Here is a 19,323-nt window from a genome sequence, read left to right as displayed (position 1 = left end):
CAGATTTGGCGCGCCGTGAACCCGGGAGATTTAAGCATCTTTTCTTGTCTTGTCTTTTGCCTTTTTGGTAGATCTGCGTGGGGAAAAAAAAAGTTTGGACTCACTCCCTTCAAAGGTAAGTGTATATAAAAGAAATATGTTTACGATCGCCACTTTACCCTCTTAAAAGTCTTACACATGTCGGTCAAACTCAATCAAACAAAACACTAACGAACACACAGCAGATTAGTACACTATTGAATTGACAGGACACAGCCCCACAGCTCATCAGTCCGTACACTTGATTTTGAATGATCCAGACAACATGATCAAGACAAATTATCATGTATTTGTATGTTTATCACTGCAAACAGACAGGGCAGTGCAACAAAACAGCAGCAATATCACTACCCCCCCCCCAAATACTTGTTTTCTGTGAGTGTGAGGTTCATCCTTTTCAAACTTTTGAGTTGGCTGATCTGATGACTTGTCTTTGAGTATTGACTGGTGCGTTAACACGTTTCTATCATCATCTATGTGATTGTGATGTCTATTGTTGTGCCCTTTTTGTGTTTATTGTAAAGTTTCAAATGACAAGGATCTATGTCAGTGCGAGGATGATGTAGGCCTATAAAACAACTTCTGCTTGCAGAAGAACTCTGAAATCTGGCTTTTTCTTCGCTGAGTAAAATAAAAATTCCAGAACTCACCTGGTGTGATGATCATATTATCCTGTGGAAGTGCTTGTCATATGCATCAAATACAAAGCTGAATACTAATTTAGTATACATTTGATTTTATTAATTACAGAGCATAGGCAAGTTTCTATCAACACAATGTCAGATGACGAGTATGCCTACGGAGACATCGACGAGTTAACAGCTTTACTTGACGACGAAGATGAAAAGGACCCGTATCAAGATGACGTCCCAACATGCGCCACGAAAAAATACACCTACAACCCATCACTAGAGGACTTATCATCAAAAAGTCAACGATCAAGCCAGAAACCAGCAGAAAGTACCTCTGATCATCAGAGGTCAACTCAGGTCGCATCTTCAGGTCAAGTGTCATCTCAAGGTCAAGGGTCTATGCCAGGTCAAACGCAATCTTCGTGTGAGGATGATGTTTCTGATGAAGCAAAGAGCAAAGAGGAACTCATGGGTAATCTTTATTTTTATTTCAGAGTTTTACACTTAAAGGCAGGGTCCAATTTCATAAAGCTGCTTAAGCAAAAAAAGTGGCTAAGCACAATAACATTTTGCTACCAGAATAAGGTTCCCAGCCAAACTACCATTTCATATGCACAATTTGTAAATGGTATCCTGCTCATTTCTGCTTCTGCTTAGCAGAAAATTGGTAAGCAATATTTCCTGCTTAAAGCAAAAAGCAGTGCATTGAAATTGAGCACAGGGTATGATTTTGGTATTTGTCAAAGACCCGAAATCCTTGGTCCGTTTATCCCAAACATACGCGTTACCAAACCTGTGAAAAATGTTGTCATATAAGTTGTATGTGTACTCAATTGGTGCCAAAATATATACAAAAATAGAAATGTGTGCAAGTAAAAACATGACGCTGAGTGACAACTCGCATCTGATGGCCTCCTTAAACTGCTCCAAGGTGGGCAGCTAGATGATGTCTTGAGGAAGCTCATCCCAGTCTTTGAAGTACCCCTTAAACCAAACCTAGGACTTTGTTCTCGAAAGGGAAACATAACTTTCTATTTTTTTCAACCAAATTTTTAGATGAGTTGAAAAGAATGAGAGATCAGATGAAACTCATGCAGTCGGGAGGCAGCAGCCAGACAGGAAGTGACAACCAGACTAGCGGACCCAGAGAGACTTTTTCCGATGCCATCTCGGTGACTGTGGAAGTCAAGCATGTCCGCAAACAGAAGATATCGCTAACGGACAAGAAGACATCACCAAAGGACAAGAAGCCATCACCAGCGGAGAAGAAGACCTCGCCTGGAGATTCAAAAAGATACACGGCTCAGGAAATTGGGTCTATAGCAGGTACTAGCAACATGGAGGGCTAATAAAATTACCTCATCTTAAATTCATAGACTTGAAATTCCAAAAAGAAGCTAATCAAAGCCGAAAAATAGTTAGTGGCTTGACGTTTCCACCCTAGCAGAGTCTCACACGAAGCCTATCTTATTATTATATTATATTATTATTATAATAGGTTTGTCAAAATCTGTTTATAGCTGCTAAACAGTCTGAACTAAAATACAGATAAACAAACAGTAAAAAGGTTCATCAATAAAAACATACAAAAGCTATTGAAAGAGAGTTTAAAAAGGCCTAAGAACAGAGCATTAACACACACAAAATCGCAGAGCAGTTTTACACATTAAAAATGCCGGTCAAGTAAGTTAGGAACGTGCACTGTATTTGTATCAGTTTGTTCTACACCTGATAGTGGTCAGAGTCAGAATTTCTCAGGTTATTGTTCCAAGCTGGAGGCAGCTAGCCTCTGTGTCTGGTAGAAGATAGGAGCGATCCACCAAAATTGATAGGAAAGCTGTTCAAGTCTCTCCATGGGGGCGGAATACTTATAGAGATATCTGTGTACGATTTGAACTGACAAAAATCACCAGTAAGAATTAAACAGAATGTTTTTCCGCTGCATTTTCTCAAGGCACTCTCTCTTGTGAATTTCTTTTAGGTTTAACGGCTATACCATCCTTGAGTAACCCGGAGGATTGGGATGACGACTGGGACAATGACGATTGGGATGAAGTCGAAGAGAAGAAAGAGGCAAGCCCAGCTGCAGAACCGAAGAGCGCCCTCTTTGGCAAGAGTGCCAAACGAGTCGCTCATACTCCAAATAACAACGTGAAGAAACCTGACAAAGGTTTGAATCATAGGCCAGATTCGAATTGGTTGCTACAGCTACGACTACGGCTTTTGCTATAGGGTGTTGCTAAGGACGTCCTATACCTCAACGCATGATAATGCAGAAATCTAGCCGTAGTCGTAGCTGTAGCTGGCAATTTGGACATGGCCATAAATACAAATATTCTAATGGTGTTGATTTATATAAAGCTGTATGCTTGTTTTATCTTACTGGGTATTATTTGTTTAACCAAAACACAACCCTTCAGAGCCACCAAAACTCCTGAGAAATATTTCCACAAACTTCTTTAGATTGCGAGTTGTTACACCAACAGCTCATAAGAGATATTTCCACGGTGCTACCACAAACCTCTGTAGATTGTGAGTTATTACACCACCAGCTCTTGTCAGAGCTACCACAACTCATAAGAGATATTTCCATGGTGCTACAACAAACCTCTGTAGATTGTGAGTTGTTAACACCAATAGCTCTTGTTAGAGCCAACACAACTCATAAGAGATATTTCCATGGTGCTACAACAAACCTCTGTAGATTGTGATTTGTAACACCACCAGCTCTTTTCAGACACAACACAACTTTTTAGAAATATTTCCGTGGTTGCTACCACAAACCTTTCTAGATTGTGAGTTGTTTCACCAATGTTGATCTTGTACTCTTTCCCATTCTAGTGAGCCCGTATAAATGTGAACTATGCCACGAGGTACTGGACACACTGGACGCTTTAACCTTGCATACGTTCCAACATCGTAAAGAATCACCCCAAGATTGTGCAATCTGCGGGAAGTCCTTCGCAAACAAACACAAACTCCAAGCTCACGCTCGGATTCATGGGACGTCTGCGCAATCAACGAGCTCATCTGCCAGGAAGGCATCTGCCGGATCAGCCCACTTGAGACGAGAGAGTGGAAACAACAGTAGAGGGCAGGTTTCAAAAACAGGAAAACCCGAAAAGAAGGAACACATTGAAACCAATAAGCATTCTCAATTGCGAGTTCTGTAAGTTCAAACTTTGTAATGTTCGGTTTCATCACCAGAAATATACAACTATAATAGTATGAGTGTAACTTGGTAGGGTTCTGCCCACAGGGTTCTGCCCACAGGGTTCTGCCCACAGGGTTTTGCCCACAGGGTTCTGCCCACAGGGTTCTGCCCACAGGGTTCTGCCCATAGGGTTCTGCCCACAGGGTTCTGCCCACAGGGTTCTGCCCACAGGGTTCTGCCCACAGGGTTCTGCCCACAGGGTTCTGCCCACAGGGTTCTGCCCACAGGGTTCTGCCCACAGGGTTCTGCCCACAGGGTTCTGCCCACAGGGTTCTGCCCACAGTGGTCGGTGCTGGATTCCCCAACCACCACTGGAAGAATTTCCTCTGTTTCCAACCACCACACATTTCAAAAATTTTGAAAATAACACTTGCAGTTTCCTTTTAAAAGTTTTCAATGAAATGTAAAACTTGGTGTTTTTCAGTAAAAATGGTATCCAAAGCCATTAATTTTGAGCCGTTCTTTGTTTTGAGTCTATTTATGTGATTATACCATGTAACCTATCCATCTTGCAATGGTTTCCAGGGAAACATTTTTCCACCAGAAATCCTGAGCAGGACCCTGGTGGATAAGGAGGGAATCTTGTACTAGTGAGACGTAGAGACTGTAAACTTATCAACAGTAATTAACTGTTGTTGGTAGTAAGTAAGGTCAACTCTCTAACCTTTGAACTATGACCTTTCCAAGGAATCCCTTGGTTTCCTCAACGAGGTTGGACTCCATGATGGACGGAAGGAAGATGCTACGACTGTCCATCCTCAAGAATTACCTCGGAGCTGGTGGTATAGAAGGGGACTGGGTCACCATGGGAGTCCTTGTTGCTAAACTGCCCCCCAAGACAAGTTCAAAGGTCAGTATCTTACTCCAAAATGAATGCGAATTAAATCACACCTTGCGCAAGCTTTTTGTAAAGTAGCCCACTGGGCTAGTAAACTGGGTATTTTGCTGCCCACAGAAAGTTTAAGTGGCCTAGATTAGAAACCTGTATTGTAATAAATGTCTCATGGCCTGGCATGTCCTAGTAGTTAGGAGCACTGGATTTAAACTCCAGTGTTTTCTATCAGCAGAGTGTGGGTTCGAGTCCCAGTCGTGACACCAGTGTCCTTAAGCAGGACACTTAACCATGATTGCTTCGCCCTTCTGATGGGACGTAAAGCCATTGGTCCCATGTGTTGTGTATTAAACGCATGTAAAAGAGCCCAGTCCACTTATCGTAAAGAGAAGGGGTTCGTCCCTTTGTTCCTGGTTTGAATGGCATCATATTGCACCGTACCCTGTAAACCATTACATGGTGCTATGTAGGTGCTAAATAGGAGTAGGTCTCGTAATTCAAGCGTGCAGGCAGTGATTTACATGTAGCTTTAGAAAGCAACAGACTAGCCAGCCGGATATCTTTGGACAGGATTTTGGCTAGCCCTTAGGAGTTATAACAGGCCTGTGAACTATATTGAAACTATACATCTGTTTTAATCTGACAGGGCAAGGCTTTTAGTATCTGGAAGCTGTCTGATCTGAGCAACTGTGAGCAAGTCACCACGCTGTTCCTCTTTGGTAAATCTCATGATGAACATTGGAAGACAGCTCAGGGGTCTGTCTTAGGCATCCTCAACGCATCCATCATGCCGCCTAAAGAGAATACACAGGTGAACAAGGAACTAGACTTACTTTCTTCAAAACAGTGTCATTGAGTAGTAATTGAGGTGAACAAGGAGCTAGACTTACTTTCATCTGTAAGTGTCTTTGAGTTGTCATTTAGGTGAACAAGGAACTAGACTTACTTCTATAAGTGTCATTGTGATATTCTTAGCGACATCTTTATAAGTCAAGACATTTTTCTTGTCTTCTCCCGTAGGATGACGGGGGGGTATCTCTGAGCATAGACCACCCACAGAAACTTCTCCTGATTGGTACCTCAAAAGACTTTGGTCACTGCCGCTCACGACGGAAAGATGGAAAACCCTGTTCAATGATCGTCAACACGTAGGTTTAAATTCTTCAAGCAAGACCCTTGCTCTTGAACACCCAGGTCAAACTTCCAGTTGAACCTAGTTAACTGGGGTCAACTGGTTCAACTGGATAGTGACAAACTCGTCCATTTTCCATATAAACCAACTGGTTTGGACTAGGTTTAACTGTGTTCAACTAGGTTGAAATTATAAACCAGTTGGTTTCTGTCCATTTTCCATATTAAACCAACTGGTTTTAACTGTGTTTAACTAGTTTATCAACTGGTTTCAACTAGTTCCAGTTAAACCCAGTTTAACTAGGTTCAACTGGAATTTTGACTTGGGCACTAACAGGCTAGAATTACTTTGAGAAAACACACAAGTCCGCAGGGCGTGTAGCTCAAAATATTTACTAGACAGGAACTTAATAGATGTTAAATTTGCATCGGGGATAAAGAATATTATTTTAATATTGATGTGTGTAAGCACTGTATACTCAGTAAATGCCTTAAATTTCAGTCTCTTAAAGGGCCACAGCAATTCTCCTCTGGTAAGGGGGCACTTCCTATTGGGAAAATGTAAATATGTATTGGAACTTTGCAACGGGCACCACAGCAAAAGCACAGGACACCACGGCAATTACTGTGGGTGCCGTGGGTTATTTCGAGGCCTGCAGTACTTTCACCGAGTTCTTTGAAGGAAAATCACAGGCATATTACTAGGGTGGGATTCGAACCCACGACCTTTGCCAATCTAGAGCAGATGTCTGTAATACCAACTAGACCACCGGTACGCAGAGGCAGTTCCAATCCTATATATTTTAGTAGCGGGTACTGCAACAATTTAATAGCTTTTAAATTTACATCGAGGATAAATTGGACAGGAATTGTTGTGTACAAAACCAGTATCGAAGCGAGAAGAAGAAAATGCCAGCATAGGTTGATTATTGAACTATTTGATTTTGAAAAACCACTATTGAGAAGATTTATCTCATTTGTTTATTGTGGGTATAAATTGTCTTCGATAATAACAAACTATGTTCATCAGACTAAAAGTCAACATTTGAATACAGTCAAAAGACTGCCAGCCTTGTCAAGTCATGAATTTACTAGCTTGATGCTAAAATCACTGGCCTCTGGCCTGGGCCTAGAGCTGCTCAGCACAAAAATTTGCTCAGCATGAAATTTCTTCCTTGATAAAAACATGATTACCAACAAAATTTCCATTTGATGCATATTGCTTGTTACTGGTATTCAGCTGCTGTTGTTTGCTTATCCTGAAAATCACGTGGAAATTTGGTTGGAAATCCTGTTTTTATGAAGACCAAAATTTTATGCTAAGCAAATTACTGTGCTTAGCAGCTCTATGAAATTGGGCCCTGCTGTCCAGTGTAAAATTCTAGCCATAACTAGCTGTTATAAATGCAGTAGAATTTGTTTTCGTTTTTATGACAATTTTACGTTACCTTCTTTTTTTCAGGGCTGTTAGTGAAACATGTCAGTATCATGTACAGAATGAATACAAGAAGAGCAGTGGTAAAAGACCGGACCTACAGTCATCGTAAGTACACAGCCAAACAATTTCATCCACATTAAGACAATATGTAAACATTGAGTCTTGACTTTCTTACAAAAGCTTACAAAGTGTTACCTGGTTGCAGAATGTATTCTCATGTTTATGTCCAGTTTGCGCTCTACTTTTTTTAAGTGCCCTGGTCATTGGGCTAATAACATTCCTTTAATCCTTCTCTGCTCCCTGGAGAGTATACAGCCATGAGTTGCCTTGGCACTCCAAAGGCTTTTTCACACACAATATCGACCCCTACCCTCACAGGTACCCATTTATACTCCTAGGTAAAGAGAAGAAACATAGTAAAGCATCTTGTTCGCAATGCAATGAACGCAAATGCAATGACCAGGTCCGGCTTTTAATCACTCGGCCATGCCCCCCCCCCCCAACCCCCCCATCCTCCAGATACTCAGTACTTTTCCTGACAAAACTTCATAGCCATATCACTCGGGTGGGATTCAAACCCACAAATCGTTGCCATTCTAGAGCAAATGTCTTACCACAATGTAGTTTGTATTAACAAGGATTCCAACTTTCAGAATTATAACATTTTTTTAATTTGGGCAATAATTCCTTCATCTTCACAGGTATTCGGGTGTTCAGCCAAAAGTGTTCAAAAAGAAGCTTGGGACAAACATCATATACGGCGGGCAGAGTTACAATCCAATGAGGTACACAATACGGTTTGCTTGGATATTTTTATCTCGTCAATCCTTACATTTTTGTAAAGATTTTGTCCCATTATTATAGGTTTCTTTCGCCATATCAGTTACAGTGCTTATAATTAATAATAACTGGTTCTTATATAGCATACATATCTTAGTAGCTAGATCGAGCGCTTTACAACCTTATTGTCCCGATTGTTCCCCTGAAGACGAGCAGTTATACTGTTCAAAACGTCCAGACCAAACTGGCTTACTTTCAGAGCCAACGCTACCACAAAAGAGATTTATCACATGGTTGTACCCACAAGTTTACTATTATTTATAGTTTAATCCTACTCATCGCACCTAATAGAAGACAAAAAAGAACTTATTGATAGCACTTAAAGAGTAACTAATAGTAGAGAAACTGATGAGCTTTCATAGCAACAACTACTTCATCACATGCAACGGAAGGGACAAACTTAGTACAGTATACTATGTTGGTCCTGTGCGTTGTGTAATGCATGTAAAAGAACCCAGTGCACTTATCGAAAGGAGAAGGGGTTCGCCCCGGTGTTCCTGGCTGTGGCTGCTGAATGTAGGACCTTGTAAACCCTTATAAGTGCTACATAATTGGGTCTCAGAATCCATCACTGCAATAACCCATCTTTCTGAAAGTTTGTATACACTCAGCGCCTTGAGTACCTTGTTTGGTAGATACGTGCGCTATATAAGACTTCGATATTATTATTAATATTATACAGGGAAAGATTTCGTTTAGCAATTTCGCATAGCAACAAAGTTAGACAGAATTTATTGTGGGCACACTCAATACTAATGTTGAATTGCAAATCCTATTTTTTGAGTAGCAATTGACACATTTTGTGTAGCATTTTGCTCTGCTATACAAGGGAAATTGCTCACTGGTATACAAGTCCACCATGCAAAGCTTTGAACATCACTTACAAAGAACCTATATTCTGAAATCGTTTGTAACATTCTTTCCCTCCATTTTTATTTTCACATAAAAAAGTGCATCAGTCATTGGGGCTGGCACTAAGTCTAGTGGTAAACCCAAGAAGAAAGTACAGAAGCTGGCATTACAGAGTCTTGGCGTCAAAGGAAGTAAGGAGATTGAGCAAGAAGCGAGAGACAGCGTTCTGACGCTCCACGGACGAAAGAATAAAGAAGACACGCTGGTCAAGGTGGCCGGGGCGAGTGAACCCTTGTAAGTCTTGAAGGACCTTGTAACCTATCTTTCTGAAAGTTTGTATATACGTATAAGCTCCTTGAGTACAGGTTGTTTGATAGATATGTGCGCTGTATAAGGCTTTGATATTATTATTATTATTATTATTAGTAGTAGTAGTAGTAGTAGTAGTAGTAGTAGTAGTAGTACTACTGCTACTGCTACTGCTACTGCTACTGCTACTGCTATTATTATTATTATTATTATTATTATTATTACTATTATTATTATGTAATGTTTGCAGCAAAGAGTTGTTGAGTGCACCAAGTTTTGGATCACAGAATCTGATTCGGCACATGGTCAAAGTGGAAGAAGGTATGTTTCATTCTGAGTATCAATTTCGAATAAATTAAATTAACACATTATGTGTAACTTTATCCTTCAAATTACATTAATCCGTTGAATGAACTGCAGAACCAGCATGCTTTTTTACTGAAGTGGTACATTTTGTGGCTAATTTGTAAGCAGAAAACAATTACAAGGAATCCCTTTGCAGTAACTTGCACTGCAATTCAGCCTTTTGGAAATTGTGCTCAACTGTAACAGTACAGTTACCAATGACTTGAATTGTCTGTCCTGTATAGGTACACAGTTCTACATCTGTGTCCTTAGAGAGGGGTGGTTTCTTTTCCATGAAGACTTTGAAACTGATGCCCCAGTGTTGATTTCCATTGTCCCTGGTGTGTTATTCAGGGATGAGATTGTCCAGACTTTTGGCGGAATTCAGACTTTTTATGTCTGCCTGGTGAAGAAAATCAGACAATATTTGTTTCCACAAATAAAGAAATCCTGCTCATTGGTCAACTTCTCTATTGCTTTGGATACTGTTTCCAAAAGCTCCTTAGAATCTATAACCCCAGGGGTTACCAAAAGGTAGAAATGGCATCATTTCAACACACCTTTGAATTTGTATCCAATTTTCAGACTTTTCCGTTAGTAATGACTCTCACCCCTGGTTATTGATTGACAAAGTTACTATAAGCGGTGTTTCCTTGGAATGTGAAGTGGTCTTGTACAAGGTGTAATTATGTGCTGGTACTCCTCCCCCTTTAGTCAAATGCAGAAATTCCCAGCTGATGTAACACCCTTGTAGTTCATTAACTCAACAGTCCACGATGTTGATATATAATTGATAATTTGTCCAACAGTTAGCAAAAACGTCAGCACAATCACTGCCAAAGATCTCCTGCAACAGCACCGACAGGAAATGAAAGTCAAACAGGCCACACGAAAGACGTCCCTCGATTATCCATCAACGACGACAACGACATCTACAAGGACCCTCAAAGACAAGAACGGAACTCAAGCCGTACGCAAAGACTCGAAAGAGAAGTTGGGATCAACGGGACCGTCCTTCCAGAAAAATGTGGAAAACCTGATTCCTGTTCTTGGACGAGATTGCCATGACGACGACGGCGATGATGAGTACATCATCTTCGACGAAGAAAGTCCCGAGCCTAAAGTTCCTTGGAAGTGCGTTCCATCTTTCAAGTCGTCAAAAACTTCAAGCTCTGTTGACGCAAAGAGAAAAGCAATCGCTCTCATTAGATCCAAGGGTCAAATCATTAAGGCTGACCCCAACAAAGTTGTCGGCAAAAGCACAAGTCCTATGTCGCCACGGAAACGGGAAGCAGTGAAGAGGAGAGTAGAAGATGATCTCAATTGGTCGCAGGAAGGTGGGATATTTCTTTGTGTTTATTTTCCCAACTCACTTATGTTCATTCATTATTAAGATACACTATGTTTGAATTTAAAAATCTACTCATTTCTTACCAAAGTGATAATCATGTTTATCACTTAAGAGACCAAAGCAGCCTGTACAAACTTTCCAATAGGGGTCACAAACAGCCGTAAGTTTGACCTACTTCCAATCTACAAAGAGGTCAAAGTAAAGGTCATCCAGAAATGAAGTTTTCAATCAATCCCAATTTCTAAACACAAAATTAAATACATTTGACATTTTTACTGACAAAATGTGATGAGACAAATGAACAATAATATTAGCATTGTCTGGTTATTTTGTGAGATTATACAGAAATGAATGTCTATATTAAGGGTTAAAACAATTGAGTTGGTTTCCGAACAGTGCAGCTACGCAAGGGATTTTAGATTGATATTCATGAGATGTTTAAGCTTTGACCTTTGTTGACAGCCTTTCATGGTGGCAGCGGTGGGATGCACCAGCTATGTGAACTATTCACTCATTTCAGTGATCTTTGGGGATAGTCTTTCAAGCTTGTTTATTTTCTCACTCTTGACAGAAGAGAGCAGTGGAGACTCAGGCCAGCCAGCCAAGAAACTCAAGAAGTCGTTCTTAGGCCAGGAGGTAGACTTGAGCCAAGATGAACTAAAATCAATCATGGATGCCAAGTCCAGCAACTCTGGTGTTTTAGCGGAGGTAACAAAGTTTCCTTTCAAACACTTTTGAAAATCTAGGAAAATGTCCTTAAAATTACAACTCGAAAAAACTCCTGGCATTCTTGTTTTCATTACCAGAAATATGTTGGTATAAATTAATAATGCCTCTGAAGAAGGTCCGGTTTGGATCGAAAGCTAAGGCCATCTACCCTACTCATTACAATTAATAACAATATAATAATAAATAGTAGTAATTGTCTGGATAGACAGTATTCTTATCGTGAAGTACATCTTTATTTCTATTTTGGACAGGTTCAAGCTGAGATGGAAGAGATATACTTCCAGGCTCTTGAGAAAAAGGAACGTCTTGAGAACCAGATGGCATCAATCAGAGAGAAGAAATGTAAAGTAGTGTCTTGTAAAAAGGTAAGAAGAGAGTGAAAGCTTTTTAGAAAACGAAACAATGCACGAGGATTAAGCAAAGAAGTCCATCAAATGTAAATAGTACATAATTTTGACCAAAACAAACGAAGAAGAAACATCTAAAGAACGCAAACATTCTAAAAACTGATCCAAGCTAACGTCCCAATCCCACATGAGCAGCACCAGAAACACGTCCAAACACTTTAACGTCCCCAATCATTTTTCTTCCATATATCTTCCGTATATCTCCAATGATGACCACCTCTAGTAATGATAAAACATTACCATGGTATGTTGTTTCATTATTAAATTTTTAATTTCACTGTTAGTAACATTTTCCTACCCACAGTGCGACTATACATGGTTTGGGCCCTCGTCGCTCTGCAAGGCGGAGAATCATCAGTTAGCGCGACACGAAGCGACGATGCGATACTTCAATTGTAAAACTTGCAAGAGTAGAAGTATTACATTCAACAGGATCCCTAACAAATCATGCAGGTAAGATAAATAGTGACTGTGCCCCTCATGGAGATTCGCAGTCAAATCCTACGTACATGGTTGTATACATACATAACAATATTACGTGCATGATGTACAAACATTGTGCATGCTGACGACCGAAAGTGCAGCTGACAAACATCACCTCGGACCAATCAAAACACAGAAAGCTTTTGTCACTGCACTTTTAGAAATCATTGTACCCAATGAAATCACTGGGTTACAATCATGTTAGTTCTGTTGTATTAATCTACACTTATAAAGGATTGAAAAAAATCAAACAATTCCAAAAACCAAAGGAAAAATATGATACCTGAACAAATTAGCCTGATGGGTTTTCAGTGAAGTGACGTTACTTGATATAAACCACCCCTTTAATTTCAACCCATCCTCCTTGGTTCCGCTAAATTTCCTTCCGGGGCAGGTGGAATTACAAATTCACCGTCTCTGAACCGCAAGTTTGTGTCGTTGGCATCTGTCCAAATAATTACATGCAACTGTTGAACCACATTTTGTGATTCTAAAACATCTGGCGGGAAATTGGTTTTCCGTAAAAGGATGCCTCTATCCAAAGAATCAAAGAATTGCACTGCATTAAGACTGACCTCATTTTAAAGAAGAAAAAAAAAAGCAATTGAGCTCAAATCAGTGGACATTTTATTCAGTAGGAACTGAGCTTCGATTTAGGTTTAAAGGCACCAGACACTATTGGAATAATTGTACGCATAAAAACGTACTTGATAACTAGCAATGGAGAGCTGTTGATAATACATTGTGAGAAGTTTTTGAGATTGAGGTAATTTCTCACTCAAATATTAAAAGACTTCAGGCAAGAGGCCTTTTTGAGGCATCTGAAAGCACACAAACTTGTGTAACAAGGGTATTTTTTTATTTCATTATTCTCTTGGAACTTCGATGACTAATTATGTATGCTTAATTTGGGGTTTTTGGGAAACAATTTAAAAGTTAGAATACTGGACCCAATTTTGGTTAACAACTCTGCTTAGCAGAAATGAGCAGGATACCAGTTTAAAATGAAACATAGGTTTGGCTTGTAACCTTATTCTGGTATGCATAATGGTGTTGTGCTTAGCATCTTTTTGTGCTTAAGCAGCTTGGCCCTGGTTTTTGTATTTGACATTGACCAAACATGTTCAGTGCCTTTCAAGTCAAGAATTCACATGCATTCTTTGATATTCATGGAATTGACAGCGGGTTGCTTGAATGTCAACAAGTCTGACATAGTCAGCCATGAGACGGTTTATAAAAAACTTCAGGACCTCAAGCTATCTCTCGGCACTGTCGGCCATCTGTAGTCTGACGATGTTTTCTTATCACATTCTATTTATCTATGTTATCGTTGGCAATCATTTATGCTAGTTATGGTGTTTATACGACCTATTGGGTTGGATGGTTGGAAGTCGTGGGGAGGAGTATTCAGGTGGATTTGTTTTTTGAGAATTTAGTTTTTGAGGATTTTGGGGGGTTTGGGTATTAGGGTTGAGTGGGGGTTGGATGTGGGTTTGGCTGGAGGTTGGGATGTGGGTTTGATGGGGTTTGGGTTGGGGGATTGGGTGAGGTTGGATGGGGGATTGGGTGAGGGTTGGATGGGGGTTTATGTGGGGTTGGATAGGGGTTTATTTGGTGAGGGTTGGATGGGGGTTGGGATAAGGGATTGGGTGAGGGTTGGATGGGGGTTTAGGTGGGAGCTGGATGGGGGATTGTGTGAGGGTTGGATGGGTGAGGTTGGATGGGGGATTGAGTGTGGGAGGGGGGATTGGGTGAGGGTTGGATGGGGGTTTATGTGGGGGTTGGATGGGAGTTTATTTGGTGAGGGTTGGATGGGTGGGGTTGGGATTAAGGGATTGGGTGAGGGTTGGATGTGGGTTTGGCTGGGGTTTGGATGTGGGTTTGGCTGGGGTTTGAATGGGGGTTTGGCTGGGAGTAGATGTTGGTTTGTGTGGGTGTTGTATGGTGGTTTGGGTGAGGGTGAATAGGAGTTTTGGGTAGGGGTTGGGTGTGGGTTAATTTGGCTGGGGTTGGGTTGTGGCTGGATGTGGGTTTTAATGGGGGTTAGGTAGGGGGTTGGCTGGGTTTGGGTATGTTTGGGAAAGGGGTATGCCTGGGTTTTGTTATGTGTTTTTGGCTTCTCAATTTATATGAAAGCATTTACTGACTGATAAATAACTGAACGTCTTGTCTTTGATTCCTAATATCCCAGGTCTTGTGGCGGGACAAGCTACGAGAGAACGTCCATGTTAAAGGTAAGAGCCAATATTGAGACTGATCTCATATCTCGTCTCCATTGGTTGCTAATCTAAAGCCAAGTTGTAACCAATATTACACAAACCCTATTCGTTTTATTAACTCATGACATCTCTATTTACGACTGTAATTCTATTATAATAGATTTACCCTTGGTACATGTAAAAAACTAAACACATTACTCAATATTCTAGGCATTCAAATCTTGGTCTAGTGACGATGTCTCGTTATTATCCTGTTAAGAAAATCAAATCGATATCAAATTGTGTTTGGGCGGTAGATGATTAAATTAAGATTCATGTCCTTGGGAGGGTGGGATGAAAAACACGAATAGTTCAATGGGCAGAGGTTGGAACTGTTTTTGTCCAAGAGAAGTCACGTTTCAGAGATAATAATTTTGCTGTGATTACAGAAGTTAGGGGAAACATAGAAGAAAGGATAGTTGGATTGGGGCGAGGGGGGGGGGGGGCTGTGAGCAGGGCTCAATTTCATAAAGCCTGTTTGCACACAAAACTTACTAGCCACATAAAAGTATTGCTTTACAAAAATAGTTTACCAGCCAAAATTACATTAAGGTTTCATTGCTGTGACTGATTCCCCAACCAATTTTTGCTTAGCAGAGAAAATTGCTGAGCGGTATGAAATTCGCCCAAGAGATGCCTCATTCTGTAGAAAGTTCCTTTGAAATAAACCAATATTTCCATGTTCGATGAACAAATTAGACAATCTCCCTGAATATGGAAACTTTTCCCCTATTCTGTTAAATGTAATTAAAAATGTCTCCTGGATTCTTGTGCATAGTCTCCCTGAATATATTGTACAACATCTCTCTGATTGTTGTAATAAAATCTCAATGATTGTTGTACAAAATCTCCCTGAATATGGAAACTTTCCCCCTATTATATTGAATGTAATTCTAAATGGCACTGATTTTTGTACAAAGTCTCCATGATTGCAAGACATGCGCCCCAAGTTTGGAAACTTTTCCCCCTTTTATATTTGTACATGTACATGTATGTTAGTTGTTCACAAATCTCTCCGATTGTTGTACCAAAATCTCCCTGATTGCAATATGTAATTGTTGCCAGCTCTGGCTTCGATTCCCACAGGGTTTATCCTTCACTTCCGCAGTGACTAGCCACTGTGACAATTAGCTTGTCCATTAACTGCTCAGTCAGCTTTAGGATTTAAGATTAAACCTCTCAACAATGTCATTGACTTGTAAATTGAAGTCATATGAAATATCAGTGGGTAACAATCAAAGCACTAACAAGCCAGACTGATTGACAGGAATGAGATTTGACTAAAATCACAACAATGCTAAAAAAAAGAAAAATCAAGCCTTGTGAAAGCTATCATTTAAAAAAAAATAACTAAGGACCCTTTTTATTTTTAACAGAGATCCAGACCTCCAAAAAATATTAACATGCAAAAAAACATGTTTAAATCACCACGTATTCAGTTTGAACATATGATGTGCCATATAACCAAGCACCCTTGCTATGGTAACATTATTTTCATGCCCAGAACATTTCCATTTCACTAGAAGAAAGTGTAAAGTGAAAAAATAATCACAACCTTTATCCCCCCCCCCCAGAAAAAACAAGGAATGTTAGTAAATTTGTCTTTTAAGAAGTCTTGTGAAAGGTTGTTAAATAAATGCAACCAAAGGAAGTGACAGACAACCAGCGCCGAGGACCCTTGTTAAAAGTGCTCGTGTGAAAGGGTTCTCAGTTTATAGAACTAGGGCCAAGATATAATAGAGTGTTAATGTTTAAAACAAGTGTGCTGTGTGCCTCCTTGGTTTTTGAATAAATTTAGCTTTTTTGTTTCTGCTTTTCAGGAGAGAAAAGGACCTCTACTTGACAGCGAGAAACTTCTACTGAGAGGTGAAGAACGAAAGTGGGTCATGTGATGTGGTCATGTGATAGTGTGTAGAAACTTCAAGTCATTAAAGGCCAAGTTCTACGATGGTTGGACTACGCTAGTCAACTTTTTGGAACCAGCTTACCGAGCATGGTCACATCGCTGTTTATCAATAGCCGTCTATGGATAGCTGTCTAAGAGCAAGTTCGAGTGCGCACATTTACTCAACTACTGACGAGCAACAAACATGCGCAGTGATACACTCACTGGAACAACTTGTTTGGAAACCTACCACTGTATTCAACACTCCATTGCCTTCCGCCTTTTCGCTATAGTGTCACTGGTTCCCCTCTGCGCTTTGTTAGCATGGAACAGGCTATCGGGACCATGGAAGGAACCGTGCATGGTCCTGATGAGGCTGGTTCCAAATGGTCGACCACAGTAGTCAAACAATTGTCGACCAGTCTGGGTTTGAGTTAAAAAGTCATTCTTTAGTTAATCATGGTGCTCACTCCAACTTGCTTCTAATAGCACAATGCAAAGTGGACAAGTTATAAGAAAATGATAATGTAAGTTAAGTCGCCGATCACAAGACTAGAGTCGTTCTTACTACATACTACATGTACAACTTCTGTGCGTCTGCCCTTGATACGTCAAGAGACAGCCACTAGTCAACCATTGGTCTGTGTGCAAACTTAGCCCTTGTTTATATATAATTTTAAAAATCACAGTTAATTCTTTAACATTCAGAGTCGGGGATCTTTACCCCCCAAAAAAATCATTGTAAGCAATAATTTGTACATGTAATTATGAATGGAAGAATCATAAACTTGTTACTGTTTGCGATAACGCATTGACTTCACTTTAAATATATTGTTAGCTACAAAAGTTTGAGCCCGATAGCTCAGTTGGTAGAGCACCAGCATGTTAACGCAGAGGTCACAGGTTCATGTCCTGCTCTTGTTAATTTGTCTCTGTTCAACAAAAAAACTACAAAAGTTGTCTTAAAGTTAAAGAAATGTTGGTGAATGTTTATAAAATGTTCATGTTGTGAAAAATATACTATGATAGCACTAAAACAATTTTATAATGTGATTTTTAATCAGTTGTGAGGTCTTGCAAAGAGTATTTTTTGGTTGTTTAAAGGCAGTGGACACTATTGGTAATTACTCAAAATAATTGTTAGCATAAAACCTTCCTTGGTAACGAGTAATGGGGAGAGGTCGATAGTATAAAACAGCTCCCTCCGAAGTAACGTAGTTTCCGAGAAAGAAGCAATTTTCCACGAATTTGATTTTGAGACCTCAGATTTAGAATTTGAGGCATCTGAAAGCACACAATTTCGTGTGACAAGGGTGTTTTTACTTTCATTATTATCTTGCAACTTCGATGACCGATTGAGCTCAAATTTTCACAGGTTTGTTATTGTATGCATTATGTTGAGATACAGCAAGTGAGTAGACTAGTCTTTGACAATTACCAATAGTGTTCATTATCTTTAAAAGTTTTATGGATAAGGTATGAGATGTTTACCATGTTGCAGTAATTTTGTTCCACATCCTTACAGTTCCAAATGTTCTCATTTTGAGTTGATCAAAATGGCTGCCGTTTGGGCCCGTTTTCATGGAGCTTCGTAAGCAGAAAATATTGCTTAACATTTTACTGGTAAGATAAATGAGCAGGATACCAGTCACAGATGACACATGTGATATGGTATTTCAGCTGATAACCATACTCTGGTAAGCATAATGATGTGCTTAGCTACTGTTAGTGCTTCAAACATAATTCTTTAAAAGATATGCCATTAAAAAAAAAAAATTGTATTATTTATTTATTCCCAAAAAATTTATTCAGTGAAGAAACCACTGAAAACTCGAGGTCTCAAAATCATGGAATTGAAATCATTTCCGAAAAACAATGTTGACATTTTGTTTACTTTGATTTCTACAAGTACAATGTTAAAGAAGGTAGCTGATTGTACACTCTCAAAAACAAATTTAACACAAATTTGAGTAAAATCCAAGATTAACTCCACATAAAAACGAAGCAATCCCCACTTTCATGCGCAGCCATTTTTTGAAACAAAATTTCCACTAGCAGATTACCCATACCATCCCAAGCCGAACAGTGTTGTTGTTTTTCTAATAACTGAGAAGGATCCCTACAGTCCACTAGAGTTTATGATGCTGTTTATCTAATAAAGAAGAATTTAATTGCAAGAGCGGTGTGCTTTCTATTCATGTTTAGTGGTTCGGCCGCATGGCCCCCGGGAATAATGTCTAGATTTAATATGAAAGCCCAAACCCCTTGAAAACACGATCTTTTAAAGGGATACGTTGCCTTGGATGGGGTGAGTTGGTCTATGAAAACCGTTTGTTGTGGAATGCATGATTAGAAAGATGTTTTAAAGGGATGGTACACTATTGGTAGTTGTCAAAGACAAGTCTCCTCACTTGGTTCATGCCATCATAACCATAAAATAACAAGCCTGTGAAAATTTGGGCTCAATCGGTCATTGAAGTTGCGAGAAAATTATGAAAGGAAAAACACCCTTGTTGGACGAATTTGTGTGCTTTCAGATAAGAATAAAAGACTTCTAGCTAGAAGTCTTTTATTATTT

General features: G+C 39.8%; 1 protein-coding gene across 1 annotated transcript; it reads left to right on the top strand.

Moving 5' to 3' along the window:
- The first annotated feature begins 6 nt into the window (after positions 1-6).
- Positions 7-17,912, top strand: LOC117302168 (protein MCM10 homolog). The gene is made up of 18 exons (XM_033785983.1): positions 7-115; positions 790-1,143; positions 1,728-1,997; positions 2,653-2,841; positions 3,513-3,840; positions 4,573-4,735; positions 5,364-5,528; positions 5,738-5,865; positions 7,311-7,391; positions 7,988-8,071; positions 9,078-9,272; positions 9,538-9,608; positions 10,442-10,969; positions 11,555-11,691; positions 11,964-12,077; positions 12,424-12,572; positions 14,794-14,836; positions 16,681-17,912. Exons 2-18 carry the CDS (start codon positions 816-818, stop codon positions 16,750-16,752), a joined length of 3,045 nt encoding a protein of 1,014 aa, XP_033641874.1. The 5' UTR covers positions 7-115; positions 790-815; the 3' UTR covers positions 16,753-17,912.
- Positions 17,913-19,323: the final 1,411 nt, after the last annotated feature.

The sequence above is a fragment of the Asterias rubens genome, chromosome 2 (genome assembly GCF_902459465.1).
Source record: "Asterias rubens chromosome 2, eAstRub1.3, whole genome shotgun sequence".
NCBI lineage: Eukaryota > Metazoa > Echinodermata > Asteroidea > Forcipulatida > Asteriidae > Asterias > Asterias rubens.
This window is presented reverse-complemented; position numbering and strand designations above follow the sequence as displayed.